The sequence below is a fragment of the Contarinia nasturtii genome, unplaced genomic scaffold (assembly GCF_009176525.2).
Source record: "Contarinia nasturtii isolate CC-2019 unplaced genomic scaffold, AAFC_CNas_1.1 Cnas_scaffold_630, whole genome shotgun sequence".
In the NCBI taxonomy this organism is placed as follows: domain Eukaryota; kingdom Metazoa; phylum Arthropoda; class Insecta; order Diptera; family Cecidomyiidae; genus Contarinia; species Contarinia nasturtii.
Genome location: NW_022197981.1, coordinates 1,090,468 through 1,114,776, shown reverse-complemented (window position 1 = coordinate 1,114,776; position 24,309 = coordinate 1,090,468). Strand labels below are relative to the sequence as shown.

At 34.3% G+C, this 24,309-nt stretch overlaps 1 protein-coding gene across 3 annotated transcripts; it reads right to left on the bottom strand.

Annotated features, from left to right (window-relative positions):
* Positions 1 to 267: 267 nt before the first annotated feature.
* LOC116340064 (guanylate cyclase 32E) lies at positions 268 to 21,140 on the bottom strand. 3 transcript variants are annotated; one of them, XM_031766248.1, is made up of 26 exons: positions 20,980 to 21,140; positions 19,121 to 19,661; positions 12,480 to 12,718; positions 12,294 to 12,359; positions 11,013 to 11,254; positions 10,493 to 10,615; positions 10,229 to 10,415; positions 9,793 to 10,043; positions 9,571 to 9,642; positions 9,298 to 9,443; positions 9,045 to 9,198; positions 8,761 to 8,772; positions 8,051 to 8,144; positions 5,226 to 5,413; positions 3,621 to 3,800; positions 3,436 to 3,540; positions 3,178 to 3,330; positions 2,976 to 3,066; positions 2,594 to 2,650; positions 2,383 to 2,527; positions 1,957 to 2,290; positions 1,676 to 1,840; positions 1,374 to 1,581; positions 1,203 to 1,306; positions 819 to 1,126; positions 268 to 708 (listed from the first exon to the last, which is right to left on the bottom strand). In XM_031766248.1, the coding sequence occupies exons 5-26, from the start codon at positions 11,247 to 11,249 to the stop codon at positions 501 to 503; spliced, it is 3,522 nt and encodes a 1,173-aa protein (XP_031622108.1). In that variant the 5' UTR covers positions 11,250 to 11,254; positions 12,294 to 12,359; positions 12,480 to 12,718; positions 19,121 to 19,661; positions 20,980 to 21,140; the 3' UTR covers positions 268 to 500. The 3 variants fall into 3 exon arrangements, with proteins under 3 accessions (XP_031622108.1, XP_031622105.1, XP_031622106.1); XM_031766245.1 differs by having other exon boundaries at positions 12,294 to 12,718; XM_031766246.1 differs by lacking the exon at positions 8,761 to 8,772 and having other exon boundaries at positions 12,294 to 12,718.
* Positions 21,141 to 24,309: the final 3,169 nt, after the last annotated feature.

Below are 24,309 nucleotides of genomic sequence, written 5' to 3'. Positions count from 1 at the left end.
ATCGTTCAGTGATAACTGAAATGTCAAAATTCATGCGAAAAAAATGTTTGACAGTTCGTAAACACATACACCAACACATACACGTACGCACTCATACCGATGCAAATGGTGCCTCATTATGAATGGTTTCTCATATAATGAAATCACATTCAAATCGAATAAAATACGTTGAATTTCGAAAAAAAAGAAAGAAAAAAAACAAACTAAAATTGAAAGAAGAAAAATAGCAATTGAAAAAGGGAATGAATAAAAGATAAAAGTCGTGCATTTTGTTATATAATTATTTATTAATCTATGAATAAATATTACAATTTTCTTGAGATGCGAGGTTGTTCAAACGTGCCATTTGTTTATGTATGTACACATAAAGAGCTATAGTATAAGCTACAACACAGATAAAGAGCAATTACATGTTATATGTTGATATTTAGTTTTCTTCACATTTTTTTATGCTTTTAATTAGACACATATATTGATTTTAAATGATACTGAGCTGAACTTCAAGTAGACACATGATTGAGTAACAATGGCGTATTTGCATTTAAGCATGAATTTAATGGATGCATTTCGGCAGTAACGGCTGATGTTTTTTCAAGATGTTCAATGCATGGACACGATGACGTCAATTCGTCACAAACAACAGAACTACTACGTGATTTTCGAAGACTACAGTCGGATATCACCTCCATTAAAGCATCATCACTGTACCTAAAATGAATGTTTCTTGCTTTTAAATCGATATTTTCCTGACAACACGAAATAACAAACGAACCGAAAAAGAGGAGAGGTATTTCGTGCTTCTTTATTCGAGTACATACCTGTGATAGCGATAGTTTTCTAGTTGAGAGTCAGTGGCAAATCGAAGTTTTTTCGGCGATTCCAAGCTTGATGATCGGGTCAATGAGGTGCGTGGCATGGCATTATCACGATTTTTCAATGAACTTTTCTGTCCAACATTGACATTGATATTTTTAATGCCCTGTTGAAGATGTGCTTTGAGCAACGCCCTTGAGCCACGTCTTTCGGTGCGTTCTTTGGTACGCACATCACGAGCCTGATTTTCTTCACCCAGCAACCAATATGTCACTTGTTTTCCCTTACCTTTTATTTGAATTTCACCGCGTTCCTGAAATTTTACATCATTTGAGTTTAGGATGTTTTTTTCTTTCTCGATTTTTGTTTGATTTTGATTTTTTTCCTACCTCGGAGTGATATCCGCCTAATTTATCCAATAGTTGTTTGCATGTACTGCTGCAATGTATTCTTAATGGTTCACCAGACGATTCCATGCGCGAAGCCGTATTCACTGATATAAAATTGATATTAAATTTACTGTGTCATTTCAGTTTTATTTCAATCCAGTGTTAATTTACCTGTATCACCAAATAAACAATATCGTGGCATTTTCAAGCCAACAACACCCGAACAAACTGGACCAGAATGGATGCCAATGCGTAACAATAGACGATCATTGGGACGATGTCGAATTTTAAACTCTGACACAGCGGCCAACAAATGCAATGACATCGATGCAACTTCTGCCGCATGAATAATACCATTACGAATGGGTAAACCAGATACCTGAGTTGAATCAAAGAACAAAAATGGAATTGGTCGTTTTCCGCAGTCACCCATCGTACTCATATAATAAATAATAGATGCAACCAACACATACCACCATGTATGCGTCACCAATTGTTTCCACTTTGTATACATCGTAATTACCGATGATGGAATCGAAACATGTGTACAAATCGTTCAGGAAATCGACCACTTGCAATGGTGTACTTTCGACACACATCGCTGTAAAACCCACAATATCACTAAAGTAAATAGTCACCTAAACATGAGAAAAAAATACGACACAAAAAATACTCTCATTTACTCGATTCTAAGTGACACTTTTCATTCTTTCTTAAACAGCCTGTAAAAGGTTGAAATATGTATGAATCTCACCATGTCGTATGTTTCGGCTTCGACTTTGTTGCCTTTTTTCAATTGTTCGGCAACGGGTCGCGGCAGCATTTCAAGTAGTAATGCTTCGGTTTTCTTTTTCTCTTCCTGTAATTGATCCGTTCGTTCGTCAACCAATTGTTCCAAATTGTTGGCGTACTTTTCCATCATTGCCATCATATTATCGAAAATATTGGGTCGCATTCCTTTTCGTAGTGGTCGTAATTTTGCTCGAATTGCTTTGAAATCCGGTCGATCTTCCGGCTTTTCCGCCCAACAATCCTTCAAACACTCACGAACACAATCGAATGACGAATCAAGCGGTTGTAATGGAGGTCTAAAAATACCAGCATTTGACGAATGTTCAAAGAAAAGGAAGGTGGAATAGGTTGGAAAGGAAGGTGAAATTGAATTGAATTTTAACCTTACCGAAACGGTTCATTGAAATCATTTGGCTGTAGCACTTTTCTTAAACAATCCATAACACTAATACCAGTATCTCCGAAGGGTCCGTGTCTCGTGTGAATTTCATATAAAATGATACCAAATGAATATACATCGCCTTTTGGTGTACCTGTAGAAAACGATTCAAATGATAATTTTACTGCTTGAAATGCAAACGAATAACGGAGTCTACAACCTGGCACCATATTAGCCGGACCAGATCGCAGCAGTTCTGGCGCTCGATATAACAATTCTGTAAAATGAACAAACACATTTTTATCGAAAATTTCCGCTTGATTTTTGCTTCATATAACTATAATGTGTCGGCCATTTCTTGTACAAAAACTTCTCTCCCACATTATGCATTGCACGCTATATTTCGATTAGTTTTGATTTATTTTCGTCAAAAAATAATGTAGATTCAATAAATTAGATATCAATGGAAATATGGTTTGCTCAAATTTTGCCCTAATGTTGGAATGGAAATGATTGAATCGAAAACTTTGATTCAAAATTAATCAACATCATCGATGAATGCAAATAAAGAAAAAATGAAAACAAATCTGTTTCCATCTTACTTTGACATTTGGCGGCCATTGTTTGTAGATTCGGTGGATCTTCGGCGCCTTTTTTGAATGCCTGTAGTCCAAAATCTGAGAGCTTAACTACCTAGGGGAGAATCACAAAATAAAGCTATTAATCAAGAGTGTTTACAAATAATCGAAGAAGAATCAAAAAGAACGATTAAATAATAGAAAAGCAATTTTTAAGTGAATTTACCCATCGTGAGTCGATGAGACAGTTTGATGTGCACAATGAACCGTGATATTTCAGTGGCGACTCATGCAAATAAATCATTCCACGAATGATGTCCGCTATCAATGATGCAACGAACATATTATCCAATTTCACATCTTCATTTTCGAGAACGTCCTGTTGTAAAACAAACATTTAAGAAATGTAATTGTGCATCAATGCGAAATGATGGATAATGCACAGATGAAATTGAAAGTGTTTCATTTTTTGAAATAAACAAACCTTCAGACTTCCTCGCGTACAATACTCTGTAAGGATACAAATATTTGGTGGATCGGTGCATGCACCGATGAATGCACAGATGTTATCGTGTCGTAAATCACGTATCTAATTTGAACACAAAATACAACAAAAATTAAACCATCATAGACGAATATGCAGTGATCGAAGTACAAAATTTGTCTTACCAATTTAAGTTCTTTTTTCATTTCGCGTGTAATATCGATACTTTTCTTGCGAACCGTTTTGATGGCATACAATTGTCCTTTGTAGAGGCCAATCGGTGTGAAAATGCTTGAATAACGAAAATCTGCATCCGGATTTGAGCTTAAACTAACTTGACTAGTACGAATAAGTGGATGCGTTGCCTAAAGAATATGTGATGAAAAAATGGACAAAACACCGCACCACAACGGGAAAAAAAGCGATAAAGTAAAACGGCATAACGATTATGTATGTCTTGTGTGTAGAATTGGGAATATTTTGCAGATTGCACACATGAATCGCAAGCACATTTCATCACTGAAGACAACAAACAAATAAAAAAAATAAAAAAATGCCGAAGCGTCAAAATGTAAATAGAGACGGGGAAGAAGACAAAAAAAACTAACAACAACGAAATCAACGATGAACAAGTGGTAGAAGAAAAAGTACACCATTCAAAAATCGACAAAAACCATTTTGCATGCGTCAAAACCATTTTCCCAGTCATTTAAATAAAAAGCATTCGCATAAAGAGTTTGAAGCAAGTAGACGCTGTGAACCTTATACAAAGTTTTCATCTTAAAGTCAAGCGTTTACTTCATCATTTGTTGTTGTTGTACTTTTTCTTTTTCTTATGTTTTTCTTTTGCTGTTGTGTTTTGTCTTTTGTGTTATGTTATTCTTCTTATTGTCAGTGTCTCGAATTTGTTTCCTTCTATTGTGAGCGTCGATTTTTCATGTATATTTACGAACGCATTCGATTGCAATTCAACGAATACAGGCACGTCACTCATCGCATTTGAATGTATTTGTTGTTGGTCCATCAAAAGCATTTTAGCATTCAAATTGCTAATTGCTTGCTTTTTGATGCGTGAAAATAATTTATATTCATATTCAGTGAACGAACAGCGTTGCAAATAAATGCTGTCACTGCTATTGATGTTGTTTGACGTTCTTTTTTTGCTCCGATTTTAACAACACGCTTTTTGTTTATTTATTCATTCGACATCTATTCATTTGAAGCTGGTGTTGAGATTCGAAAATTTATTGTATATACAATCGACTTTTCCGTTTTTTTTCAACAAAATTTGTTTTTTATTCGATTTATTTTGAATGTGGGGAAATGAGAAAGTGTTTGCACTTTTGTATGAATCTATGTGTGCGTGCAACCGTGCGTGCTTTATTTCTCTGTGCTTGCGAATTTGTATGCATTTTGCAAAACTATAATTGCGTTAATAAATTCTGCCATTTTGTTTAAATGTTATGCATCATCATTTAACGCATTGGCAAAATTCAAACAAAAAACAAGAAAAATGTTCACACAATGAACAAACAACCCCAAACGACGTTTTTCCTTCTCCATGCATCAAACTCGACATTGTTAAAATTAATGTCAAAACGGATAAGAAATTATTTCTTTGTGATTTCAAGGGAAACCTCGTGCAAATAATTGCATGAGATGGACATATCGTTTAGAGTTGGCTTGTTGCATCTTTAATTATGTGAATCGTAAAATGTACATAGAAATATAGTGTTTGTGTGTGTGGAAGAGGGAGAAAATAAGGATTGTTGATGGATTGTGATGCTTACTCTAGTTTGCTTTTGACAATTGTTTTCTTTATCATTTTCATGCAATTGTATTTCCTTATAGTCGACTTTCCACAATAGACTATCGAGTTCCTGTTCATACTTCCAATTTCTATAAAGCACTAATGATACAATACCTAGTAAGAGTAGTGAACCACCAGCTATGGCTGCCGTTATTTCTCCGGTGTGACCTGAATAATTATGTGCAGTGACAAGTTTATGGTTGTGTGCGGGTATTTCGGAGAAGAAAAGAGAAAAATAAAAAACGTTGAGAAAAAAGTATGAAAATTATGGCAAAAAAAAATGGTTAAGAAAAAGACGACTAAACGAAATAGGATTACACATACAAATCATTAATAATAATGTTCCCGCCGGTTTATAAAGGAGCATTTACATCTTGTGGAATTGAAAAATAACAGTCAATAGCAGCACCGAATCTACTACCACTGAAAGTAGCCATGAGAAATTCAATCCGTTAGAATGAAATGTGCAGACGCGACGATGACGACGGTACAACATCAAAATACATGAGAGAGAAAAAACCGACAACTAAAAACCGTTTTAACCTTCCATCCGACAATATTTTCTTCTTGTTTTTTATTTTGCTTTGCTTTCGCTTGCTCTGTTTGCCCGTTGTATGTTTATCCAACGCGCGCGCGATTTATGGTGTCTCGAAATAGTGTAACCTGCTTTAATACTGACTGCACTCGACTCGGCAACCGAGCATACAAGTACATCATCAACGCGAAAAAGAGATGATTGATATGCTTGTAACAATATTTATGCTTTTTTAAAGCTGGCAAGCGTAAAGGACATATGTACTGTAAATATTGTACACCAAAAATACTGCTGCTGCTGCTGCTGTTGTTGTTCTTCAACATCAACAAACACCAGCACCATGCACACATACACTCAATCGAATAAATCGAAAATACCAAAAACTAAAATGTTACACATTGCCGAGTACACATTTTTGTCGGCAAGTGCCGGCAGCAAAGTCAACTGGGGTGCATTTAATGTGACATTATTATTATCGAAATTTAGCGACAAGAACCTCGTTTTTGATAGCTTTTGTATGAGTTTTAAGTTTATGGTTTGGTTTTTATTCGTTTATGTATTTCGATGCGGGCTTTGCCACGAAATTGAGTGCCTGTGCGTATATAAGATATAAGGAGAGAGAGAGAAAGAGCAGGAAATGTAAGTGTTTATGTCCAATAAAAACGGTTTTATTTTCACACCACTTGACGGTTGTCGTGTGCAAAATATATAGCATTCTCGAATTCTGAGGGACAAGTAAATCTGCTGAACAACATACTTTCGATGAAATTTATTTGAGTTTTTGTGTTGTAATAGTTTGTTGATTGCCAAGTGTGGTGTCGTTAGTTTTTCCTCGTTAAATCCATTTAATTATCCACGGGTAACTAAGTATTCGACTAAATGACAACTATGATGCTACTTGTCTCATCACGCTAACGAATCAATCAAATAATCAGAAAAAACCGTCGCTCTTTTCGTTAATCACCTTTTTTGGTGAGGATTCATTTTATCACCGCTCTTTTCCTCTCTGTCTGTTTCTGGTACGCTTGCAGAATTTGCTTAATTTCATGTGGTGTGCTGCACACACCATATCAGATCACTTCTTGATGAGTAATCCAGTGTCGTAATCATAATCGTAAATTAGTTTTATATCATATGTCCATCATCATTATCGTTCAAGCGACGCGCATTCGCTGCGTCTGATTCGCCGCCCCTCATTTCAAAACAATTCCAAAAAAGAAACAGAAATATCCCGTCGTACCAATGCATATATATATACCCATTAAGTATTCAAGTTTCATCTCTGTAGATAATGTTATCGATACATTGATTGATATCGCATCGTTTCAACGTCATGACCATGCTACAGTCAAATGCCCAGAATTGCAAAAAAAATTCTATATATAAACACACAAAGGACATAAATCCATTTTCCGCTATTGACAATGGATAGTAAATGCAAACGAGTTGTAGTTATTTTTGTATGGAAATCGATTTATAAAAATTGAGGATATTCTTAGAATATTCAAGATTATATTAAGGAAATGGAAAGCATTTTGTCTATATAAAAAGAATTCTCCTTGTCGTCGATGCGTTTTTTTATTGACTCCGGAATAACAACACATAACATTTGATGAGTTCTGAGCGAGATGACCATTTGTTACAAGTCAAATGACCCCACGCTCCAATTGAATTGGAACGATGAATGCTGCAACGATGATCAATCTATCGCTCATAAATATGTATAAAACATAAAAGCAAATGATAATCACTTTTAACGGCATTCTTCATGACTTGGCTTTCGATACAAATCAATTCCGGCTCAGTTTTTGCCCAAGCTAAAAAAACTGCTCATTTTTTCAATCCCATTAAAACTCGATGTATCGTATAAACACGACAACAAAGTATAACATTCATTTTATGAGGTACGAAATGTTTCCGTCTCTTTTGCAATTATGAAAGTTACTCTGTATTTGGTTGATTAACATGGGAATTCTCGTCATATTATCACTTGGATTTATTCTCAAGTTATATAAGCCTGTGTTTAAATTGGCCACAATTCATTGTTGGCGCTTCAAATTTACACTTTTATTATTTTGCTTCTCTATGACACAGAATTTATGTTTACTACCTCTTTTCGTATCAAATGTCAAGCTTTATTATTCGAGCTCGGCGGAAATTTTGAAGTTTTTCACTTTGGACTTCTTTATCGCGGTTAAAAACTGTATTTTATTTCGTTTCAAAAGGCAAACAAAATTGCGAGATGATAAAAATTGGTTACTTTTACTTACTGATACACTTTTGTCCGCGAAAACCACATTTTGGTTCGGCAACCGGTGGTCCACCATTCCCAATCCATTGAATTTCATCGAACAATTGTAAATCCTGTTTATTTTGAAGATGAAACGAAAAAAAAATAACCAAAAAATGTGATATAAATTGGAGATAAGAAATTAAGCCACAAAACAAACACGAAACCAAACGAGAAAACACACACAAAAAATGATGATTGATTTCATGTGCCACACGCTGTATATAGTGCGAATCGAAATTAAAACCAATTGTAAATAAATATACTTTTTGAGATATAAAATGAAAACAAAAGCACCATGGGGTCAATCACGAAATTCTAGAGCATCTAGTTTTTGATAAGATTTCACTAGAAAACTAGAAAATTCTAGTGCGTGAAGTTGGCTCTCAGTAGTTTTTCATATAAATTATATGGCCTTTGGTGTGAAGTTGGCTTCGTTTGTGACGTCATTCTTCGCACTAGATTTACTAGTTTTTCTAGTATTCACTAGCGTGATTCGCCCCATGAAAAGCACTGACGAAATTGAAAATAGATCAAGACTCAAGGCAAAATTGAACAAAAACGGCACGAGAATGAAGAAATGATGATTGAAAAACAAATGCAAAGAATAAGTAAAATTTAAAATAATCGAAAGAAAGAAGAAAAAAATCGGTGGCATTTTGCCAAATTGAATTGCGTGCTGAACCTTACCTGGATCATCAGCTATTTGTGTTTTTGATTATTTTTGGTGTAGTTTTGATTGTTAAATGGAATTTCAATAGAATGGTTGTGTTGAAAGAGAGAAAAAAATGTGTTTTTTTTTTCAATGAAATTGATTCAAGCGACGAAAGACGAAAGAGAGAGAGAGAGGAAGAGAAAAGTCAAATTCGAAATAAAATAATGCATTAGATGAGATACATGGGCAAATGTTAACCTAATTTCATTTCAATTTTTTTCATCTCAAAGAGAAGGGGGAGATGGAAAATATAACTTACTGGTATTTGATTACTGTCGGGTAAACCAAATGTACCGATCGGATGTAAGCCGTATACCATTGATAGATTACTGTCCTGGCGGTGGTCTTGCTTTAACGCTAATATCGTATAATTTCCGGCTGCATCACCATTTTCGTCAATGTACACATGATAACTGTATGGAAAAGACATTGAAGAAACCAACATGAATGGACTGCTGCTTCAACACGATAAAAAGATAATGGTTTGCATTATTTCCACATTGAAAACTTACCCCATAGCACTTAAATAGCTACTTCCTTTTAATGAATTCACGATTGCTGTACCATTGCGTGGATTCTCTTTTGATTCAATCACACGAATCAAAGCTTTGGTATATAAATGTACGGCATCGTATAAATATGCAGCCTCAGCACGAATCTAAGAATAAAACACACAGAGAAAATGTAGAGACACATGGAGTAAACGAATGGATTCTCAAGTGAGGATCTTCTTGATCGATTTATCGATTAATGAAGACCTAAAATATAATAAAAGTGTGAAGTACCTGTTTTGCGCCACCGAATAAACCCAGTGGATTTGGATAGTTAAATGGTGGGAGTTCCATGTGATGGTTTACCTAAATCGAAATGATATTAAGAAGAAATGTTGAAATTCATGCGAAATACTCACAAAAATTAGAATTGCGCTTTAAAAAATTCGCCATATTCAAATAATTTTTTCTCCAGCCAAGTTTTTCTTAAATTGTTCTGTCAATGAATAATCGAACCTGTTTTGCAAATTCCTCAAAATTGATTGGTGGTGATGGCACAATGCCCAAATACGATTTAAATGCCGTAATGCAGTCATCATCGGTTTTGTCTTGTAATAGCCCGCGTAAATATTTGTCGGGTGCGGATGCATCGTATTGTTCGATATCAATGCCAACCACAAAATATTCGCCTTTATCCAAAAGACCTTTTTGTTTTAAGCTAAGCATTAAGCCAACATGTTCGTAATGATGTCCCAAAATGACATAAACTGTAAATGAAATCAATGCTTAATTGAACTGAACTACATATATATAGATGTGTGTGTGGTAATTGTTTTGGAATTGATTGAATCAGCATGTGTTCACTGCATGTATGCATTCACACAGTATGTGGCCCTGCATTGATTGGTATAGTTCACACTTGAATCATGAATTTAAATTGTTTTGTACTTACTTCGTGTGTCGATGTACGTTCTTTCGACCAATTCATCAAATGGATTTTTCATGTATCCATGATGATAGACTGTGCTCCATGTGAGTGTTGATTGCACTTTAACACCGGCCGCTCTAAGTGTGCTTAAAACCGTTTCAGCCACAGCCCCAAATCCTTCATTCAACGAATCCAAGTACAAAAATGTCACCTAAACCAAAAACAACCATGAATGCGTACGCCCCCATTTTAAATTTATCAATTTTATCGATAATGATAGGCGCTCACCTGAGTCCAATTATAAGCCAGCAATAATGATGCCACCGATTTGGAAATTTGTGTGTCTGGTGGTCGGGTTCGTGCAAATGTTGGAAAATCTTTTTTCCGTGATGTCTCTTGATGTGTGCAAAACTTTTTCCACAACATCATTCGAGAGAGGGAGAACCGACAAGAATAAGAACAAAAACAAAAACAAAACGAATGCGCATTAAGTGAAGTGGAAAGATAATTGTAATGAAAATATCATTGAAAATGTGTTTGAAACAAAAATAGAACATTTTGTTTGAAAATCGAAAAGAAAAGTTTCGTGTCGCCAACCACAAAACCACATGAAATACGCACAAATTATAAACTATGATGGGATACGGACGAGAGTGCGAAACTCATTTGCCGGGATAAAGTGCAAGCAAAGCTTATAATTTTGTAGTCGCAGCGACTGTTTCCAAAGTTGCAAACAAAAATAAAACCGCGAATAAAATGAAGCAAGTAAAAAGTGGAAAAAGAGAGTAAGAGATGTGATAAAACTTACATATGATATCATTGGTAAATTAAATGCAGCTGCCATTCGGCCCTCATGAACACATGTTTCTTGTGGTCCAATATATGCATAAACTTTATCGGTCCACAATGCGGCCGTTTGTCGTATACTTGACACTTCTTCGCCATATGTTTCAGCCACTTTGAATTCCAAGAAATGACCCATTTCCTTCAATTTTCCATGATTATTGATTTCTTCCACCGCCAACGATATTGCACCCGATATCATCAGACCTATTTTCCACCACCATCCGATACCGAATACCATTTGCAAATCCGCAACAGTCCAGAGAGAAACATAAAATGGAAAAGTGTTCTTAAAAATTGTTACTAATAAAATAATAAGAATGCGTAATTCGAAACTGAAATTGAATTGATTTATTGCCATCATGGATTTTTCATTTTGGATTTCCTAACACGAGTGCGCGTCCGCACATTTTCCCACTTTCTCGCATATAAATCACAGCCGGCAAATCAATTTTCAAAACTTTCATTTTTCTTCTTTTTTTTTTGTTCGTGTGGATTAAAAGCTTTTCTGTTCAGTTGAACGTTTTCACTCTAGTTTTATTCTAGTTTTTTCATGTACATTGTACATTGACTTCTTTGCGCTAGCTATGTCGTTGGGTTAGTCACAGTTTTCTCTATTTTCAAAACATCTGTGCAACAATGCACAAAAATGACAATAAGAATAATGACGGTAATTTCAAAGAGTTTTTCATCTAATCACATTTGAATTTCTTTTTTTCTCTCATTTTTTCGTCGATTGATGAATTGTATCTCAATGTTTGAGTGCATCATGTTTCGTTCATCAACACATAAATGAAATGGGTCAATCAATTGAAAACTGAATGCCACGCAAACTTTTCATATGAAGTTAATTCGAAAAATTTACTTTTTGCTCGTCCTGTGCCATTTTTCGTCGTTGCAGTCATCATCGTCGTTAATTTTTTTTCTCCATATTGCCAAAGGGAGAATGAGTGTAAATAATATCGTTGAGAAAAATGGCAAACTTTTGTTTGTGAGACACAAGTTTTCACAACATATATTCGCATTGAATTCAATTAAAGTTTTTACGCAGCAAAAACCTTAACTAATTAAACGCTGCTATTTTTTGGTGGAGTAATTGGAAAATTCCATTAAAATAATGAGTGGTAATTGTGTGTGTGTGCCGGCATGTACGCGCGTTTCAGAACTTAAGGTGAGTTTGTGATATGACAGTGGATACACAGACCGAATAAAATGGAAAATGGTTATAAATGATAATGCATTTTACCTGGCTTGGCATACTCTAAATTTCCCGATCGCCGCTGTGAACCGGTCAAATAGCCCAATGTAAATACTTCACCGGCAACCATAATATTCGTATAGACGCACATATAAATGTAGACGAAACCAGCAGATTTCATGATCGAATTCATGGGTGCATTGAATTGTGATTGAGTCACACATTTATACAAACCACTTAATAATTGGAGAAAAAAAGCTCCTGCATGTACCCGTTTAATTAAAGTTTCACTGATTTATTTCTACACTAAAAAAAAATCGATCGTTGTAAAAATAAAATTTCCAGTTGACGTCTTCTGCCCCATTCGATTGAATGTTCCCCTCAAGATAGTTTCATCGTTACAATTGAATCATACTTTGTTGTCAGCTGGCGGCAATTTATGTTTGGTCTGCTCCAGGTAATATTGGCGGTGCCTGCAAAGTAATATTCGTTAATGTTTTAATTTTGATAATTGCATAGCATTTTCGATTGAATCGATAACATTTTCAAAATTGTTGCAAACTCAATTTCCTCTCGATGGAGCTGTTTTGTTTGTATTCTTTAAATGTTCATACGGTCGATTGGCATTGCAATGTCGACATTGAGCACAATTTAAATATCAATTTAAATGTGTATCGTATAATTTTTGTTGTCGTTAAAATGGTAACGGCGAGTCAAGTAGGTGTTTGGTTAATTTATGAGGGGGGCCAAATGTATGTAAATTATGTGCTGTAGAACGCGCGTCCGCAATCAAATTTAGACTATTTAAAACGCAAATTTATCGGTATTTCAATCAACAAATCAGTTTGGCTCTCTGCGTGCTTTTTTTCGTCTTCAATTTCATTCATGGCAGAAGGCGCTCGCGCGTAAAAATGTGCTCTTGACTATATATAGTGCGTTTGAGTACAGTATCGTTTTAATGAAACATTTTTGCGAATAACAATAAAAGGAAAAAAAACTGCACGTTCCACATTATTTGGTTTCTTTTGTGCTGGAAAATTGCCTATTTTCCATTCAATCGCATTCACATTTTATTTGTTGTTGCTATCAATGTGCTATAGCAATTTAAAAGCGTCTCAATCTCTTGTTTTGCATATAGCATAGACCTAAATTCTTTTTTTTTTTCTCCAACCACACCAAAAATCCATTAATCGCATGAATTTATTTTATCACATTCTTATTCAACAACACAATCAATTTACCTTTCGAATGCATGAAAGCAACAACAACTTGAACACACCGTGCCCAATACAATCGAACCAAACAACAACAAAAATTGAGTCACCGAACAAAATGCTACACACAAACATGTGGGTTTTTGATTTTTTTTTTTTTAATTTGATGATGTATAAATAATGCGTGAATTCGATTTAAATAAAAAATCGTAAATTTGTTCCAATGTTTATTTGTAGAATTACCCTGAAAACGGAATGTTCAGTTTATTTCAAATTAGAATATGAGACTAACCAATTGATAGGAAAATAAACATCAACTGTGTTGTAGTGTATATGATTGAAAGCTCTATCTCTCGTTCGTTAGATCTCAATTGGGGGGAGAGAAGATGAAACGAAAATCATCAAATTGCTTGCATTTGTATCGAATTGAGTAACAATTTGCAATAGAGAGCAAAACAAAAAAAAATTCGTTGATATTTGCAAGCCATTGAGTACCCGCGCGCTCATCGTATTGTGGATTTCATGACGAAGCAGAGAAACGACCGAAAAAATATTTCATTTAACATAACGAATTTAACTGATTTAAAGTGATTAGATTACGTGACGAATGAGGGAAAATTTGTCACAATGTTGAATTTATGAGGAATACAAAATGTGCAACATTCCAATTCAAACTGAACAAAAAGCAAAAAAAAGATGAAAGAATGACGGGCACTGTTTTTTCGGTAACAGAAAGCATCGTCCAAAATATATCATTGCATGAAACAAAAAAAATGGTCGCGTGCCACAGTAACAGAGTACGTGTTTGGAATGAGATGTACAAGTGAAATCAAATAACCACCTCAGAGGTACACAGATCAAAATATCACACGCATTTTTCGCAATAGCTTTTTGTCTTTCTTGCGAGAGAAACTTTTTCGAATTTTTTTTTGCGACAAAAACAAATAATGTTCATTTTTATTTTCTTTTGAAGAGTGGGAGAGTGATAAAAAAAGATCCCAAAATGTGATACAGACTACATTCATTGTCGATGAAGCGTTCCATTATCCCATTCAATGTAACGCATCTTATGCTACGTTTATGGAATGTAAAGTACAATATGTGTGAGAGCATCAATGATATTTTTTTTTGTTTCTCTCACTTCAACCGCTAAATGATTTATAATTTGAATCGCATTATGTCCAATATCACGCTTCGGCCGTATCGAAAATTTCAATAAAATCAAGATAATTTACGCTTGAAAATGGGATGCAACAAATGAGCATAATAAATGACATGACGTTCAACAGAAAGCCGATGACGTTCATTTCTATTTGCCATTTTCCTAATTTTGCATCAAGGGTGTTCATTATATGATTCAATAAAATGAATTTGCTTGTCATCGATCGTAAATCAAAAGCCGTTTTACAAACTACAACGCACAATATTTTTTTATGTGTATATTGTTTTAATGAAAATCAATTGTTTTGAATTTCAGTAAAATTCCGTTTGAAAATATATTGATAAAACGAGGCACATACATTTATCATTGATGTCATTTTCTAAAGTGGGTGAAAGAGAGAACTAAACTTTCATATTAGATGCGAAGACAATGGAATGTCATTTGTTTTGTGCAATACAAAACCTTACGTTCTGCGTTTGGCGCAATGTTTGATGCGATTGATGTTAAATAGAAAAGAAAAAAAAGAAGAACAAGAAAAGTGATACCGAAAAAGTACTTTGTTGACAGCATATTTACATTGCTAACAATAATACAGAGTAGCTTCTCTATTTGTCGATAAATACTAATTTGGGCCAGCAAAAGACAATGTGTAAATAGTATATTAGCCGAAAAATTTATTAGCATTGGTATCTTTTTCTTTCTCTTTTTTTATCCCGTTTTGTTTGCATTGCCTTTTCTCATGCTTGTCTTCTTTTTTTTTGTCGCCACCGACTTCGTTGTCATTCGTTTCTTCATTCGGTGTTTGTTTTTATTTTGAACTACTATCACTCTATAATTTACGGTTTTGATGTGAATTTCTTTGAATTGGCTTCAATTGTTGTCATAATGATTTTGAAAATGACTTAACACATAATTATACCGTTCATCGGATGGTGTCTTTTTTGTCTTTAATTTATTAACAAACTTATCGTGAGTCACGCTTCAGAATATATGTACAAAAGTGATAAACGAAAGCCGTTGTATCTATGTTTATCGAAATTGACTTACTAATGTGTTCCTTTTTTCGGCTTTTTAAAAAAAAAATAAAAAAGTGAAATTACTTCTTAAAGATGTTGATCGAAAACATAAGCAACAAACCAAATAAAACCCGTAACTATGGCAGTGACGCAGTTAACGTTCATTTTAGCCTGCAATTCCACAACCATTTGTCACATTTGAAGAGAAAGAAAAATTGCAATTATACTAAGTAACAAACACGCGAATTACTTTTTTCAATACGCATACACACATACAATTTGCACAAATGCTAATTTGTTTATTATTATATCGGCTCAAGCGCAAAAAAACCCAAACCGACACGATTTTATGCGTATTATTATTAAGAACATTGAGGTTTTCGGTTATCAAATATTCAAATTAAAAATAGATAACCTAATTTAATAAAATATATATTTCAATTATTACCGTTTCTTTTTAATTCCGTCGTTACGGTTTTTATATTGTTCCACGCACTGAATCACACACACCCACTGTACACACTGTGAATGGAAAAAGGAAAATGATGACGAAAATTTATGAAGTAGTCTCAATAGCGAGAAAAACACTTACGAACCAATCAAAATGAGTGACAAGATGCATATGAGAAAATAAAAAAAAAACACGGATTGTGTATAATTGATGCACATCATACGTTATGTGCATGTACGTGTACGAAGCACAAAATAGTCGTACGTTCACCAAGATGTATGATATGAATACGACGGAATGATTTTGATTTTTCAAACGTTTTTGCCATCGTACGAAAACGTACATCAAACGAATGATGATGAATCGCATCGGGAAAACCGACGGCAAACATAAGAAACACCAGAAAAGGCATCATACAAAGAACTGATTTAATCTTGTGAAAAACGACCATTTTCCAAATGTTTGAAAGCAAAAACCGACGACACGTTTGAATGCAATTTAAAAAAAAAAAAACGATTTTTTTTGCACGACGGTAAAAACGACGAAAAATTACTCCAAATGCACTAATTTACTTTATTAACAAAGAAACATTGGTGTGTGAACAAACGCCGGTCGCAACGACCATATCTAGCGTGCAATTTTCTTTTACTTGTAATTCAGATTGTACAATTTTCAAACGGCACCATTTTTTTTTTCATTTGTTGATATCAGAACATTTCAAATAGATAGTTTTTTGTACGAACAAAGTCACTTTAACTCAGGTTAATTAATAATGGGTGTATATGACACAGAGGCGAATAGAGATTTTTGCGAATAAAACCGTAATTTAGTTATACGTTGTATGAACTGGATTTTTCGATTATGGATTGGTTTTGAGTGTGTAAAGTTTCGAACATAGTTTTTTATCCGACATTTTTTTTTATGAAAAGCAGAAGGTTTGATTCACTTTTTAGGAAGGTGTATGAGTGGTTTTGTTAACGCATCGTTTCCGGTTTTTGGAAATTCACCTGGTGCTACTAGCTATCATTCGTTGAATTTATCTTTTTTTGGTTGAAAAATTAATGAATTGAATCAAACGAAGCGTAAAAATGACCAATGGAGTACTGCACATTCTTGTTCAGATATTTAAAAAAAAAATCCTGATAAATGTCCGCTTGAATCAGTGAGGTAAGAAGTATGTCCAAAATAAATGTTTCATGAAGTAAATTGCTAACGAAATACAAGAACCATTCGAATTGAAATGTAAAGCAATTGGCAAAATAGTCAACATTTGAAATGACTTGATTTGATAGGTAAAAAATGGGTGTATAACAAAACATTACCGCAATTATGTTTGTTGTTGTTTTTAAATATTATCATACAACAGCTATTTAGCAGCACTGACTATGGTGTTCAACTATTATAATGACTATTAGTTAATCATTATATAAGCTGTTGAAACCTTATTTCTTCTGATTTGGTGATCAATGCATTGATTGTATGACATTTAAAGGAAATCCCACAAAAACACCGAAAATTGAATAAATGAGTTAGATCCTATATATGATTAAATCTTTCTATAGTCGTATACAAATGCATAAAAAAGCATTTTTGTAATTATAGAGTGTCTATGCTCAACAAAAGCTTTAATCTGTAACTCTTTTTTATTGTTTTCTATTATGAATTAGTTGTATAAAGGGCGTTTGTTTCAAACCTAAAATAGACTATATATTTAATGTCATTGTTGAAAGTTCTGCGTTGCAATGGCAATCGTTTGCCCAGTTTGTCCTTAAGTCATTTTCTTTATCGCAAGAATTTATTTTTAAATTCAAAAGAATAAATAATTCTCTTAAAATGGACTACTAATTGCAAACGCATCATTTTCAAACTTTCGTCACGTTCATTATCGACTGAGCAAAGAAAATGTTCGCTTTCATTCTGATGTGTGTTTTTTTGGCTTAAATCCCATGCCAACTGATGTTCTTGACAATTTTCTGAATCGCAAACGAGCTCCAAAGCATGTGTGTGAGCGCTTGCCCGCCCGCTATATGCAAGCCCGTGAAAAATTAAGTTGCCGTAAATGTAGTGTATGCAACAAACGCATGCATTTATTTATATATGAACGGACAGTAGTGTAATGTATGTTGAATGAATGCCAGATAATAATCGCATTAAATTTTCGAATTGCAATGATGATTTTAAACAAATAAACACAAATCAAATCAGAAAATAGATTTGTTTGTGCGCTTGCTTTCTCTCTCTATGTCTCACGCACACTCGCTTACTGCCTGCAAGTTATTGCTCACAATTCTAACGCATACACGTCAATGCTATTGCATTCTCATACTAACGCATTAGACTTAAATTTGTTGCTTTGTTTAAATTTGTTGCCGCACACACGTTCTTGCCGTTTTTTTGTGCGTGTGCGGTTTTCACGTCGCCGTTTTTTTTTTTAATTCATTTTTTAGCCATTTTTCACACTAGATTGAGCGTGAATGGGTGTAGTGATCGCAGTCGTCGTCGTTGTCGTCGTCATTATCTAGTGTAAACGTGCGAGAGAGTGTAAGCGTAATCGGGATTGCGATTGCACATTTATAATCAAATTAAAATATGATATTCAATGGAAGAACGTTCAATGTTCTACGATTTTAAATGCATAAATCAATAACAAATATATATTGTTTTCAATAATATTTTCATGATTCTCCTTTTTTTTCTCATTCGTTCGTTGTTGTTACAAAGCAACGTAGTCTGTAAATACACATAAGCAATAGCACGGTCAAATGTTGCAGTTTTGATACTGTGTGATATGTGATGCAAACACGAGAAATGAGCACATTGTTTTCTGTCAAAATGAATTGTATTTTGAATGAGTGAACCGAATTTGCTAGGCCAAATGGCTATTTTGCATTGATTAACATCAATCGATTCGATTTAAATTTGACCAAAAACAACATAAATTCCAAAAGTAACTCGAATTAGAATTTTCCAGATCGACAAATTCCGAATATTCTTGCGAATGTGGAACAAAAGATATTCCAAAGCACACTTACCCTTTTTGCGTTTATTTTAAATTCAGGTGTTCCCCTTTGATTTGCATAAACGTGCGTTTGATTTACGACATTCACATGTATCACTCGATCACTCCGAAATCAGCCGTTTTTATTACACTTTTCTCATAAACGAATTCGTTTCTTTTATTCTTCTTCTTTTGCTCCACTTTTGCAACACAGCACTGATGAGTAAAACTGATGATCGGTCGTGTGTGTGATGCGTAAAATTTTCTTTTCGTCTTTTTTTTTTTTCTTCTTCGAAAAATGTCGTCGCGTTTTGCAAGAAAGAGACAGAGGAAGAGAAACCGTGATCACGCCGAAAAGACAAAACAAAATGTGTTCGAACGCACGCCGAAAAAACAAATTCGAAATTCAAATGGTTTCTCTCAAAGCCACAACCGTAACTCCCCGCCGAATTGAATTGTATGTTCGCAAAACGGACAGACAGCGGCGATGAGACACAGACAATCGTCGATTACTCAAAGATTTCGTAGTTATAAATATGCGAAACGACAAAAGAAAACAACAGCAGACAATATAACTGATAAAACAACGAAAAAAATTATGTACAAAATAACAAATAGTCACACACAATAATTAAATAATACATTTAATTAGGTAATTATTGAAATAAATAAAATGTCAATAATAAACAATTGGACCGAATGAATGGTTTGTGTATTTGATTTGTTCTTTATTATTATTGTTATTACTTCTTTTTTTTTTCATTCATTCATCATGCACATACACGCACACGATAGATTCGATTTTATTTTTTCTCTCTTTCTCGATTGGTTGTCGATTCATTTTGCCTTGGTTGTTCTTGTTCAGCGCAAAATTCGCGTATGCTTGTTTTTCTCTCTCTATCTCTTGCATAAGTTTTCACACTGTAGAATAGATATTTGTTTAAATGAAAAACGCGTCTTGATTATTGTATTGTGTGTGTGTGCGTATTCGGTAATATTTTTTTTTCTTTCTTCTCTCGTGTGCTGTTGCGTTTTTGTCTATCACTTTTCGAAAAAATTCGTTGTCGTTGTTGTTGAATGAGATCGGAGAGTTGACAGCAATGGCATCAGTATCAAATGATGTCAATACAAAATACAAACAAAACAAACAAACAAAAAAAAATGTAATAAATGATGAAGTACGCCAAATTAATGCGGTCGTCAACTATTCACTCATTTGCACACTCATCATTTTTCGAATTGTTCGTTTCAATTCGCAGATTTTCTATTTTGTATTTGAATTTGATCGGCCTCAAATCTACACAGGTTTTAATTAATTTATATATGAATATTTGGTCACAACTAAAAAAAAGTGTTCGCTTTCGGTGCGATTTTCACCGAAATATTCTAAAACTAATTGATCGTTTTCGAAAAAGGGAAGAAAGAGTGGAAAATCTACCGTTTTTTGTTTGATCAATGAGCAAAAGGAATCGGAGTTCCGAAGCTCATGAATAAAACCGACAACATTCAATCGTTCACTTTAAATATTAGAACATTGTAGTTTGATCTGTTCTCTTTGGGTCTGTTTTTTTTTCTTCATTCAATGAAATAAATTTGAAATTGTGTTTAAAATGCTCGTTATTTTTTTTTTCTTTGCAAATCGATTTATGATTGGCATTGCACATTTCATATATCTAACGTTTTTCGTGTTTCTTCTTTTTGCTCTCCACCTGACTGTATTGAGCAGCGAGCAAGTAAACTCTCGCGTTCAATAAAATATTTGAATAAAATACAACAAACAAAACGAAACAATTTTTATTCAACAAAAGCAAATCGATTGAAAATTGAAAATATACAAGCAACAATACACAATTGATTACAGTTCACAATTTGCAATATGCCATCGATATTCACTTGCAAATATATATAGAAAAAGACAGTGTCTTTCGTTGTCGTCTTTGTCGTTGTTGTCTTTTCTCAATTTAATCGACGAGGAGAAAAAAAAAATCGCGATTTTCGTGTATGAGCTTCGACTTCGAATGACGACTGATGATGTGCATCCGTTCACGTCAAGAAATTTTGTCATACTGTGAGGAAAATCATGTAAGCGCTCCGTCTTGACTGGCATTTAAAAGCACAACAGCACACACAATTTCATAAGCACAAATCGCACATCGTTTTTGTTATACTACACGGCGTAACGTTGTTGCTGTTGCTACTGTTACTCTGCTTACATGCTTGCTAGCTTGCTCACACAGTGCTACAAAATTGTTGTGTATCGAAACTGGCTACACACTGTACTGTATATACACATGACGCGCTCGTCCAAAAAGCAAATCGAAGCGAACTATCGTTCCACACACGAAAAAAAAAACAGCCCAACAAATATCTCATTCAGGCAGCTGTTCTCTCGCCACCACATATAACACTCAATTTGTCGCTCTTTTTCACGTTGGTCTCACCGAGTCTGTTGCTCTCTCTCTTCCATCACTCTGCAGTTTCGGCAATGGCTTGCATTTTATGATATTTCATACGATTTTTTGCTGCCTGTTTTTTTTTTTTCATTATTTTGGCACAATAAATCGCGCCATACTTTTTTTTGGCTATTCCTGTTTTGTGGTTTGTTGTCATTGTTGTTGGTTGTCGGTTTTTTATCAGCTGTTTGCCACTTTATTATTCGGTTATATGCATACAACTAGTAGAATATCTATAGCCATAGAGCACATTTCTTTAAATCGCCGTATCAATTTGTCTCTAATATGCACTTAATTGCAATGCAATAAAATGCTATCGCATCAGATTTTGCCATTTTATGTGTTAGTATTTTAAATAGACTTCATTATAAAGAAGAATCACCATTACCTTTGTGAAGAATAAGTACTGGAGCACATGAATTTGTGTATAACCTTTCATGCCGCTGGCTATCTATAAAATCGCCGTTGCCGTCATCCTCATCATGCTACTGTTATTGGTGGATATTGCAGGCCTGTGCTTTCCCGTGATTCATACTGACATTTCTTTTTCGTTTTCTCTCTGTTTCTTTTCACTCCCTCTTCGCCATCTCCAACAAAAGCTACATTCAAACCAATGTTTACTTTTGCTTATTGAACAATTCAAGCATAATGATTACACAGCTAAATATTGTACAGCCTTATCAATGTAAATACCAAACAGTTCCAATGCTTATGCTTTTGCCAATTGTGTGTAATTGGCCTTTTTCCGTTATCTTGATACATTTTCGCACACGATTTGTTGCAATGCAATGACACCAACTTTTTGTGTTTCATGGATTTCTTTCACTATTCAACTGCTGTTGTTGTTCCCCTTATCAAATAAAACATGATAGCTACATGCTTTGCTCATGTTTTGACTCTGGTTTTCGTTTTACTTTCTGCTGTTCCTCAACCAATCTTCCTCTTTGGTTGTAATCTAAATATTGATTCTCTGCAGAAACCAAAGTAAGAAAAAAAAAAAACAATTCATTAGAATGATGGAAAGTTTTTTTTATTTTCCAACAGATTTTGATTGATTTTCTAGATTTAACCGAGTTTGAGAGATTTTAAACCGCGATGAGCTACTGTAAAGGGAATAAATAACAAGAAGAGAGAAGAAAAAAAACGTCAAATTTCTCGAAAAGTTGACGAAAGATAAAGAATGTGGAAAAATTCTTTTTAAAGAGAAAGTACGCGAAAAAGAAGCAGAAAAAAACAAAGAAGAAAAATTAGAAAAATAACATGGCAAACATGAAATATGGAGTTTTTCTTTTGATTTTATTTAATCTTGAATTCAAATATCGTTTTGCTGAGAAACAAAAACTTTAATAAATTTGATATGGTCGATTAGCCGAATTTTTCCGTTTGAATAACCGAGATGTAGTCACAAACGTTTATTGTGAGCAATGTAATTAATTCAAAAGTGTGAGCCAGATCAGAAGGATAAGAAAAAAAAACTTTACCGAGGGCCTCGTTTCCGATAAGAATACGACTTAAGTTACATTTTATAAATTCGGCTAAGTATATCCCTCATCTGTGTCGCATCCTTATAATTCTTGTTTCCATCCCCGCAATTTTCGGTGACAGTACTTTGTAAATTGGTCGGAAGAGTAGTGGATTTCATTTTCCACATTCAAAGCATAAATCAATTGCTTAATTTCATAAATTAAATGGATTTTGTCTTCTATTTTCTCTCGGTTGCTCCAACTTTCATTCGTCGAAGATGTATAAGTCTCCGAAATAATGAAATATATTGAGCACGAAACACACACTTGATGTGAACTCAAGCACATTCCGATTGTTTTGAATTCATTCAATGAGCATTTCAATTTGCTTGAATTGGTCATGATACAACTACTTTACTTACGCGAAATGTTAAGAAGAAGAAAAATGTATTGTAAGAAACTCAAATCGATAATAACATTTCAGATGAATGGTTTTCAAAAAAAAAAACTTTGCTGCACAAATTGAATGAAGAGGAAAGACCGCAGCAGACAGAAACACAGAAGACCAGATCGAAAAAGAAACTGCCGCTCAATTCAAAGAAAGAAAGAAATCGCGCTTACAACTCAATATAATAACACACAAACAGCATCCAATAAAAATAAAAGTGAAGTTTATTGAAACAAGCTCAGGGTGGATTACAGCAAACAACGACAACAGTGAAAAAGAAGAAGAAACAACGCACGCACCAACAACAACAATAAAAAAAGAAACGAATTGGAATGAGAGAAAGAGAGTGTGTAGATGTAGAATGAACGATTGTAATTTGTGTTGAATGGACAACGGTGTGCAACAATAGCGAAATGTGGAAAATAAACAACAGATTGCAGCTTAAGTATAAATGCGTGTTTATATCGCATATTATTATTACATCATGCACAATAAGAGCAACGATGGCAGCAACAGAAACATTCGTGGTGGTCGTGTGGCTCTATCTTTCTCTCTCTCGCGCGCGCTCTCATTCTCTCATTCTGACGAACAATGCGTGGACACTGGACACTCATACTCACAGCCAACATGGGAAATGTCTTCATAAACGAACTTGACGCTTCAACATTTCGCTTTCGATGTGCACAATGAACCACGACCGGTTATCGCTTTTTATCGTTTTGTCGGTTTGATAAACGTACAACATTTAGTTTGTGGTAATTATTACCTATGGCACGAATCGCAGAGAGAGAGAGAGAGAGAGAGAGAAAGAATGAGAAAGAAAAAGATAAATTGAGAATACTTCAATTTTTCACGATGA

Coding starts and splice junctions, on each gene's coding strand:
- LOC116340064 (XM_031766245.1), bottom strand. CDS start 12,438: ATGAATTCGATCATGAAATCTGCTGGTTTCGTCTACATTTATATGTGC. Junction 3,541..3,620: donor TGAAAAAAGAACTTAAATTG/GTAAGACAAATT, acceptor TGTTCAAATTAG/ATACGTGATTTACGACACGA. Junction 2,291..2,382: donor GATTTCAATGAACCGTTTCG/GTAAGGTTAAAA, acceptor TGGTATTTTTAG/ACCTCCATTACAACCGCTTG.